The sequence below is a fragment of the Mus pahari genome, chromosome 6, assembly GCF_900095145.1.
Source record: "Mus pahari chromosome 6, PAHARI_EIJ_v1.1, whole genome shotgun sequence".
In the NCBI taxonomy this organism is placed as follows: domain Eukaryota; kingdom Metazoa; phylum Chordata; class Mammalia; order Rodentia; family Muridae; genus Mus; species Mus pahari.
In genome coordinates, this window is record NC_034595.1 from 100113635 (window position 1) to 100123885 (window position 10251).

At 50.2% G+C, this 10251-nt stretch overlaps 1 protein-coding gene across 2 annotated transcripts in view; it reads right to left on the reverse strand.

The window, feature by feature from the left end:
- Positions 1 to 1604: 1604 nt before the first annotated feature.
- Positions 1605 to 10251, reverse strand: part of Pgd (phosphogluconate dehydrogenase) — a 15945-nt gene continuing 7298 nt past the window's right edge. For both annotated transcript variants that reach the window (XM_021199484.2, XM_029539577.1), the window contains exons 7-13: positions 8683 to 8817; positions 7226 to 7415; positions 4909 to 5039; positions 4596 to 4729; positions 2711 to 2810; positions 2451 to 2573; positions 1605 to 2352 (exon numbers count right to left, since the gene is read on the reverse strand). In XM_021199484.2, the coding sequence (XP_021055143.1) occupies positions 2233 to 2352; positions 2451 to 2573; positions 2711 to 2810; positions 4596 to 4729; positions 4909 to 5039; positions 7226 to 7415; positions 8683 to 8817 (933 nt within the window). In that variant the 3' untranslated portion in view covers positions 1605 to 2232. The remainder of the gene's footprint in view (positions 2353 to 2450; positions 2574 to 2710; positions 2811 to 4595; positions 4730 to 4908; positions 5040 to 7225; positions 7416 to 8682; positions 8818 to 10251) is intronic.

Genomic DNA, 10251 nt, shown 5'->3' on the forward strand with positions numbered 1-10251 from the left:
AGAGAGAGAGAGAGAGAGAGAGAGAGAGAGAGAGAGAGAGAGAGAGAGAGAGCGCTCATTTCAAAAACCCAATGGCCGTCCACATATGTGAGCATGCTCGTGAACACACGTGACAGTGCCTGGCTGCATGAGGAAATGCCATCAAGACAGCTCTGAACTGACATAGCCCTGATGAGATTGTACACTGGTCCCCTGGCAGTTTTGCCTCTTGGTTTCTGTTTTTGTTTTTTTCTTTTTTCAAGACAGTTTCTCTGTGTAGCCCTGGATGTCCTGGAATTCACTCTGTAGGCCAGGCTCCAACCCAGAAATCCACCTGCCTCTGCCTCCCAAGTGCTAGGATTAAAGGCGTGCGCCACCACTGCCCAGCGCCTCTTGGTTTCTTTTGTGTGGGCTTGTGTTGATTCACATGTGTGCCCAGAAATACGGACACCAACCGAGAGCTTGTTAGAAATGCAGAATGCGGAGACAGATCCCAATGAGTACGTTTTCACATTCTCTAGTGGGATACCGTTATGGTGGTATAGCACAAGAAGCTCCAATTTGTTCATTTTAAACCATTTTTTTAAAAAAGATTTATTTATGTATATGAGTACATTTACATTGTAGCTGTCCAGAAGATGGGTGTGAGCCACCATGTGGTTGCTGGGATTTCGGAAGAGCAGTCAGTGCTCTTACCCACTGAGCTCTCTCCAGCCCCTCAAGCTGTTCTTAATTAGTATACCTATTGTGTGCTACACACAGGACCCTGACCAGAGGCCTTCTGAACACTTGTACAGTGACCCCCCCCACCAGTACAGCATATCCCTGGTACAAGGCAGACCACATCCGCAAGGGTGTGGAATACCAAGTGCTATCGCTCTCATGGAGACTCTCAGCACGATTTCCCCGTGAGAAAACAGGACATGGGCAGGAAATGATACTGTTACACAGCTGGTAAGAAATGGGGCCGGGTTACAGACCTGATCTTACCTTCCACGGCTTCTTGGAGGGTGAACCAGAAAGGGCTAGCGTTCATCCTTGCCAACCCCTGGCTTACTCACTCTGTCGTTTCTCCTCAGAATTCCCCCTATTCTCCAAGTAATCATCTGCCTCAGAGTAAGGACAGCAGGCAAAGGAGCCTGTACATGGTGCTGGGGCAGGTAAGCCCTGGCCCTTATGTTTAGGAAGGTTTAAGAGTCAATTTGGCAGTGTGTAGGGATGCACTACAATTCCAGGAGACTTGAAGCAGGGGGATCATGATTCTCAAATAACCAAACACAGGAGGGGGGTCTGATGTTAGCTGTTGCTTTTCCATGTCAGCTCTGCCTTCCCTGAGAGCTGCTGAAGTGAGAGTCTGAGACAGAGGAGGTCCCAGCTGTCCAAACAGACGTTGTTTGCTCTGCTCGCAGGCCACTATTGGGACTGACTCTAAATCAGTCCAGAAAAAGGGACACAGAGAGAGTTCCCTGCTGGCCTACCAGTGTGATGGCCCAGGACCAGGCAATGCAATCAGTACACAAGACAGATGAGAAGCCTCAGGAGCAGACTGCCCGTGGTGAAGGCCCCACCACAGAGCAGGGTGGGACCTCGAAGGACTGGTGCAGGAGAAGACACAAAGAAGCCAAACCAGTCTAAAAGTTTATTACAAGTGGGACGGGTGGATATTCTGTGAACATCCAGGTACCTACTGTGCCAGTAAGAAAAGACCCTGTGCCCACCGACTGCTCAGCTCTTCGCCTCCCTCCAGATTTACTCATTACCCTCAAATCAACCTGTCCTGTTTTATTTGGAGTCATAAAAAAAGCCAATTAAAAGTGAACAAGGCTAAAGGAAAACAAATCAATTTGCAATAATGAACTCAGTGCAGATGGTCCTGCCAGGCACACCCAGAGAGTAACTGTATACACTTCACTGACCAGAGGACAGCAGAGCCCCACGCATGGCCCACGGTCCAGGCTGTACGATCCCACACACCCACCCGCCCTGTGAGCTAAGAGCTGCAGCCTGTCTGGCCCACATGGCACAGCTCAGTCAGGGAGTGGTCACGCAGCGGCGCACAGGGTCAGTTCCTGGGCAGCACAAAAGCTGGAGGTGGAGCACGCGGTGGTTCAGAAACTACAGACCTTGATGACTTCTTCAGCAATCACAGCCAACACTTGGCTAAGAGATGTGAGCAGGAACTAGGGCAAAGGGGGGCGCTGAGTGCCACAGAGGCTGTCCTACTGCTGGGAGGGAGTGCAAGCCACAGGCCTACTAGGCATTGTATGAAGAGGATGACACACTGCCCCCGTGGCCCGTCCAGTTGGTGTGGATAAATTCTCCTGGTTTGGTTAAGAGTTCATAGGTGTGAGCCCCAAAGTAATCCCGTTGAGCCTAGGGGAGGAATGCAGCCGGTCAGGGTCAGGGTGATACTCAGGCCCACAGCCCTCAGGAATCGGCCAGGTTAAGGTACCACCCGCCCCCATGCTCACCTGGATGAGGTTTGCTGGCAGCATCTCGTGTCTGTACCCATCGTAGAAGGAGAGGGCAGTGGTGAAGCAGGGCATGGGAATGCCTGCTTGCACCCCCGTACTGATCACCCGCCGCCAGGAGTCCTGAGCGTAGAGAGCAGAAGGTCAAAGGCTGGGTTTGCCCTAGAAACACTGAGGTTCTGATCTACAGGACACACCCCAGGGACGTCAATGCTACTGAGACCCAGAGAATACAGCACCACCCATTGCCAACCACGTACCTGGCAGTTGTCAACTGCTGACTTAAAGAAGTCATCTAGCAGTAGGTTCTGAAGTTCTGGGTTTCGCTCAAATGCATCTTTAATTTTTCCCAGGAACACACTGAAATAGTTTGCAATAAATCAATCTTAAAATAGTAGCAGGCTAAACATCTGGAAATAAGCTCTGCATACTCTTACAGAGGTGTAAAGTCACAGTTCTCAGGCCCCAGAGCCGGCAGGATAACCTTTGGAAGTACTGAGGAGCCAATGAGGTGGCTCAGCAGGTAAAGCTATTGGCCAAATCTGACAATCTGAATCCATTCCTGGCCCCGCGTACTGGAATGAGAAAACCAATCCTCACAAATGGGCTCCTGAGGCCTACACACAACTGTGACACGTGTACCACTCTGCAAATGCAGACAGACAGACAGACAGACAGAATATGTGCATTGCCTGCATTCCATGTCTATTCACCAGGTGCCAAAGGAGGCCAGAAGAGGGCATTGTGCCCCTTAGGATTGGAGTTACAGATGGTTGTGAGCCACCATGTGGGTGCTGGGAATTGAACCTGGGTTCTCTGAAAGAGCAGCCAGTGTTCTTATCTGTTGAGCTATCTTTACAGTCCCATAAAAATTATTTTTAAAAAGTTTTTTTTTTTTTTTTCAAAGTACAGAGAATGAGGTGGAGACAGAAGGATCGGTCAGCTTAAAGTCAGCCTGGGATATGTGAGACCCCTTCCTCCTGTCAAACAAAAAGGCAGTGGGCCCCAGGAGTCAAGTCCAGAGAATGGGTTCAGTCAAAATTCCCAAGAGCTCAATCCCCTCATAAACTAGCCTACTATTTAGTGGGACAGTGACACGGCTCGGTGGGCAAGGGGGCTTGCTGCAAACCCTGAAGCCCCACAAGGCAGAAAGAAAGGGTTGGAGGGGAGTGTGGGCACTGTGATATGTGTGGGCACTATAATGGGCACACCCTAGTGATTTGATGGTGGTCTGGTTTGTGGAGACCTCAGGTGCTGGCTACTCAGTTGTGGGATTTCCAGGGATGCCACAGACACGGCAGAAGAAAAGCCCCAGTGAAAGGGGCTGCACGGGATCCAACAAGATGGACCCTGACCAATTTCCAGACCTAGAACCCCCTGAATAAAGGGGGACCTGTAGCCTTTTACAAGGATAACTACACTGTGTGTGTATGTGTGGGAAGAATCAGCCTTCCTTAGGCAATCTAGTTCTAGGAGACCCCAAGAAGCACTGTGGTCCTCCAGCTAAGGCAGGGGCCTGTGGAGGTCAGGTTTAATGGAGTTTTAGCTGAAGTGTGACTCAGCAGGTAGAATTCCTACAAGTCTTGCTGACCTCCACACGGGCCTGGCATCTATAGCTCCTCCCCCAGAGCAGTCAATCAAACCACCCACACAGACTCCAGTGCACTGTCTAGCTGGCTTACAATGCTCAGTGATGTGGATGGGACATGAAGCAGGTTCACTGCACTGCCTAGGGAGCGATGCTAAGAAAAGCAGTCTCCAAATGTTCACGGCCTTTTCTAAAGGGCCTAGCAAGTGCTGTACACAGTGTTTACTCGTGTCCTCCACCTGTACCTGTTCCCCAGACAGGGTCTTTCTCTGTGTAGCCCTGGCTGTCCTGGAACCTGTGGACCAGACTGGCCTCCAACTCAGAGAGCCTCTTGCCTCTGTGCTGGAATTAAAGGTGTGTGCCACCCCAACTCATTCTTGAACCACAATTGTTTTAAGGTGGACACCTATGCAGAAGGAAGTGCTGCATAAAGTGAGTGGAGACAATGGGATCCACTCGCTGCAGCGTTGTTGAGTGGCAGGGTGGCTGTCCCGGCTACAGGGAAAGGCTCACACTGCTGGGCAGTGACTGCAGTCCCGAGTTTACCTCTTACCTACCTTCGGATGATGCAGCCCCCTCTCCACATCAGGGCAATGCCACCATAATTGAGTGTCCAGCCAAACTCAGTGGCTGCCTGTCTGAGCAGCATAAAGCCTTGAGCGTAGGAGATGATCTTGGATGCATAGAGGGCCTGGAAAGTGACACCGAACTTCAGAGCTGTGGTTGGTGGAGTAGCCACACCCACGTCCCAGTTTCATTTGCACCTCAGAGACCCGAAAGAGGGTAACAGAACGGGAAAGGCTGGAAATGAGAGCATGGTGGAGGACCTCTACAGACACCACCACAGGCGGCGAGGTGAGGGGCAGTCACCTTACGGATGTCCTCCAGGAATGACTTCTTATTGCCTTCCGGCTGGACCACCTTGGGACCCCTCAGCTTTTGGCTGGCCTGAACCCGCTCCTCCTTCAGAGAGGACAAGCACCGAGCAAAGACAGCTTCTCCTAGTGGGGAAGAAAGGGCCACTCAGAGATCCAACCAGAGGCTAGGACAGTCGAGAGATCCAACCTGCACCAAGAGCAGATGTTCCAGGGAAGGGCCACGACGCTCTGAACAGTTCATTCCAAAACTGTAACACCAAGTTAGCCAGTCCACACAGACGCAGGCATTCAACTACAAAGATCAACTCGGAATTCAAAGGGACGTCTCGAGGTGAGAGAGGTAAGGCAGTGATTGCAGAGAATAACTCAATATTAACCCGAGAGTAAGACCTCAGTTTCTATGAAGAAATCAATTGTTGTGAGACAGGACTTCATAAGTACAGGCTGACCTCATGCTCCGAATACGGCAAAGGACGGCCTTGACCCACAGGCGCTCCTTCCTACCTCGGCTCCCAAGGGCTTGGATTACAAGTACGCTCCACACCTGACTTGTGAGAATTAAGTGCTCACCAAAGATGCAATTTTTTGTCTTAAAAAAAAAGACGTTTATTAATTTTTTTGTTTGAGAAAGCAGGGTCTCTCCAGGTAGCCCTGGCTGCCCTGGAAATCACTCTGTAGACCAGGCTGGCCTTGAATTCAGAGCTCCTCCTGTCTCTGCCTCCCGAGTGCTGGGATTACATGTGTACACCTCCATGCTCAGCTTTGAAAACTGATTTTTAATTTATTATTTCTCTGTTTATGGGTGTTTGCCTTCGTGTGTCTATGCATCACTTGCCTGCAGTACCTTCAGAGGCCAGAAGAGGGCATCATATCCTTACAATTGGACCTTCAGACCACGGCTAGCAACTACGTGGGTGCTGGGAACCTAACCCAGATCATCAGCAAAAGCAACAAGCACTCGATTGCTATGCCACCTCGCTCACTAGCTCCCAGGCTTAGTGTTCTTCTTTTTGTAAGACTTATTTTTAATTGTGTGTGTGTGTGTGTGTGTGTGTGTGTGTGTGTGTGTGTATTCGTACACTTGAACGCAAGAGCCCTCAGAGGCCAAGAGTCAGATCCCCCTGGTGCTGGAGTTCAAGGGGCTGTGATCGCCTGATGTAGGTGCTGGGAAGCCAAGCTCTGGGAAAAGAGTTCCTGCTCAGGCTGGAGAGATGGCTCAGTGGTTAAGAGCACTGACTCCTCTCTCAGAGGTCCTGAGTTCAATTCCCAGCAACCACATGGTGGCTCACAACCATCTGTATCTGTAATTGGATCTGATGCCCTCTGCTGGTGTGTCTGAAGACAGCTACAGTGTACTCATAAATAAATAAATTAAAAAAAAAAAAAAGTACGTGCTCTTGACGGCTGAACCATCTCTTGAGTTCTTAGGCTGGTTTTAATACCTGTAACCCTAGATTTCACAATATCCTTCAATACAATACATTAGGACATTTAATACTTTCACAAACCATCCCTTGTGGCAAACTGACTACTGCTCAATTTATTTAAGATGAATTTTCTTCTCCTCTAAACAAAGTGGGTCGATCTCTGGGAACTAAGACAGCATTTTAGTTTTGGGGAAAGGACACTAGACACAAGTTGAGAGGCCGGCTTGCCCTGCCCTGACCGCTGTCCTTCCTCTCAGCATTACTTCACACTTGTGGAAGGAAACACTGCAAGACAATTGTGCAACAGCAAGTGTGGCAAACCCTCCCAGGCATACCGGAGCCAGCTGAGACTGCTTCCTTCCTCAGTTCAGTAGGTAGGAAAAGGGCCATGTCCACCCTAGCTAGCAGTGGGAGGGAACCCAGTCTCTGAGATGCGGGAGGGTGCTTTTGAAGGCAGGAACACTGATACGCATAGCTAAGAGGGTGGTGGACAGATGCTCTTGGCACTGCTGGGACTGGCCCAACTGCAGCCAATTTCCTTCTACCTGTGCAGGACTCACCACCCACTGGTCTTCCTTGGGGTGAACCAGGATAATCATAAAATAAAGGAGGACGACGGACAGACAGACATCCAAACCCATAGAATTAATGTTGACTACATAAGCAAAATGTGTTTGTGAACTTTTCTTACTGAACCCATTATTAAAGAAATCTTAGAAAAACAACCAACAAACCAACAAGCCAGGCGCGCCTACATCCCAATACTCAGGAGGCTGAGGCAAATGAGGCTAAGACTGATGTAAGTTCACGGCTAACCTGAGCTACTCATCAAGACTTTCTCAAGAACCAAGTACACAAAGAAGGGGAAGACTGCCACATTACCAATGAGGGTGACGGGCATGCCGTACTCCAACGCCGAGATGGCGGTCCACTTCCCAGTGCCCTTTTGCCCAGCACTGTCCCGGATCTTTGGTAATAGCTCTTTGCCGTCAGTGTCCCGGAACTTGAGAATATTAGCAGTGATTTCAATCAGGAATGAATCCAGCTCTGTCTTGTTCCATTCTTCAAAGGCCTACACAGAGGAGAAAGCCCGGTGAGAGGGTTCTGTGGATACCCTGGCTCATCTGCCATATTCTTATCTGTAGCTGGTGCCCTTACTGCAAAGCACATGGGGCCAGCCAGCAGGCCCTCCCCCTAGTGGCCTGGAGACTCCTACTCCTGCCCAGTGAGTGAACTTCCCAGGTCAGGCAGTTCTGCCTGGTGTCTGCCTGGCTGGTTTCCCCCCACTGGGACTGTCCCCTTTCCTTAGAGTCAAGCCCCTCATGTCATCTGGGCCTATGCACAGTATCACCTTCTTGTCCTACCTACACCCTACCTCCTGGGACTGGGCAAAGCTCAGTGGTGGACAGTTAGGTTCTTTCTTTTCTTCTTTTCTTCCTACTGGATTTGAACAGAGGGTTCCTCTGTGTAGCCCTGGCTACCCTGGAACTCACTCTGTAGGTTGGCCTGAAACTCAGAGATCTGCATCCCTAGGAGGCATCAAAGGTGTGCCACACCACGGCTGGCTGACACTGTGGTTCTTATGGATTTTCTTATTTTCATAATAAAGTGTTGGGGATGTTTGTGCTTCCCCACTGGGATGAACTTACTTTTTTTTTTTTTTTTGGTTTTTCGAGACAGGGTTTCTCTGTATAGCCCTGGCTGTCCTGGAACTCACTTTGTAGACCAGGCTGGCCTCGAACTCAAAAATCCNCCTGCCTCTGCCTCCCGAGTGCTGGGATTAAAGGCGTGCGCCACCACGCCTGGCACTATGTTTATTTCTTATGTGTTTGGGTATTTTGCCTGCGATTATTCATATGTACTATGGCATACAAGGCCTACAAAGGTCAGGACATGACTGGATGGGCTCTGGAAACCTCCCCCCGCTTCTATAAGTGCTCTCAACTGCTTAGCCTCCTTCTTGGTCAACAAAGCCAGCTACTTACTTCCTGTATGGAGCAAAGGTAGGAACAAGAGAAGGACTGGGATGGGCTCTGTGGCAGTGTCCTGGCCTACCACACCCAAGGCCAGGCCCTGTGTTCCATGGGCAGGGACAGATATGAGGTCACACAGGGTGCCTGACAAAGCATGGCTCACTAACTGCAGACTACGATTACTGCTTCTCGGCCGGCTATCACACTTTATGATGTTATTACCATGGCTTCCCTTACATTAGGTAGAGTCCATGTGGGCCACCAGACAGCCAGGTGAACCGGAAGGAGGAAGGGTTAATTGTCAGCAGCAAGCTCTCTCTCATCTTGGAGGTGATCACCCAGGTGGAGGCAGTGCCTAGGACTTACCTGAGCCATCTCCTCATGTCGCATGCCCAGAACATCCTTCATCAAATGGTAAGCCTCGCAGATCAGCTGCATGTCTCCATACTCTATCCCATTGTGCACCATCTTCACAAAGTGCCCCGCCCCCTCATCTCCCACCTGTCGGGAGACAAACAAGAGCCGTCAGAGCAACACACTACAGAGGAGAAGTCTTTGCAGCCGAAAGAAGACTTTAGAAAAATAACACGAGGAAACAGTATGGTTCCATAGGAGCCTCCCAGCATCCAAAGCCCCTAAGCCCATACTCCCCACTGGTTCTTGTTATTAGAAACTGCTCCCCACTCTCGGACCCCAAACCCACACTAAAGTCTCCATCATCTTGAAGTTTCCAGTCTTCTGGCAACTGCTGGCTAAAATAGATTACATTACTTGTATTTTCCCTAGATACAATGTAATATAATTGTTCCTAAAAGATACTGAGGGTAAAATGACCTTTTATCAGGGTCTGGCCTTGGCCTTTTAAATGCAGAGAATGCACTAAATTTTTTGATGGTCCTAAGAAGGCAAGGTCATCTGGTAGGATGTATCCAGCTTATCAGTTTGTCACGGGGAATTTAGGGAGGGTCTTTCAGCTGTGTTACTCTGTGAACACTGTCTAATGAACAGGGAAATGGAGCGAGTCAGCAGAGTCGGCCCACCACGGCTCCAGGCTTGCAGTCATGTAGAGCCACTCCCACAGCGGGGGCAGCTGGACAGTCTTTCCTGGCAGGCCCTGCTCATCAGAGGCTGCCTATCTACCTTTATCACCGGCCTGCCCCTTCCTAACTGTGCTGTATGAGGACATCTTACTTCCCCTTCCTGTTGCTCCAGGCTCACCCACTATCAGTCTCTATACTACTTATCCTTAGGACTTGAACCCAAGCCTGAGGCCACAGGCGTGGACTACCACAGAGTCAAGGCCCAAGAGTGCAAGCTTGGCTTTTTTCTTTTGACTCTGTCCTAGAGGGAGTTAGAAGGAAGTTGCTGTCTGCCACCATGGAAGGACACTGCCCCCTGGGGAAAGGCAGCCAAAGCTGGCAGGTCAGTGGGAGAGCTTCCCGAATGCCCACATGCCTGGAGCCTTATGCATCCCTACTTTTAATCATATACATTACTAAAATAATAAGGTGAGCACATAAAAATAGCAGGTATAGAAAGGGGGCTAGGTGTGGTGGTGCACAGGCCTGTAATTCAGGAGACCCAGTTTCGAGGAGACACTCGGTGTTGGGGACAGAAAATGGTTCAGCAGGTGAAGGTGCTTGCTGCCAGGCCTGAAGGCCTGGGCTTGATTCCAGCACCCACATGACAGAAGAAGACAACCATTCCTACAGACTGTGCTGACCTCCCACAGACTGTGCTGACCTCCTACTGACTGTGCTGACCTCCCACAGACTGTGCTCTGACCTCCCACAGACTGTGCTGACCTCCAATAGACTGTGCTCTGACCTACAGACTGTGTTCTGACCTCCCACAGACTGTGCTCTGACCTCCCACAGACTGTGCTGACCTCTCACAGACTGTGCTGACCTCCCACAGACTGTGCTCTGACCTCCC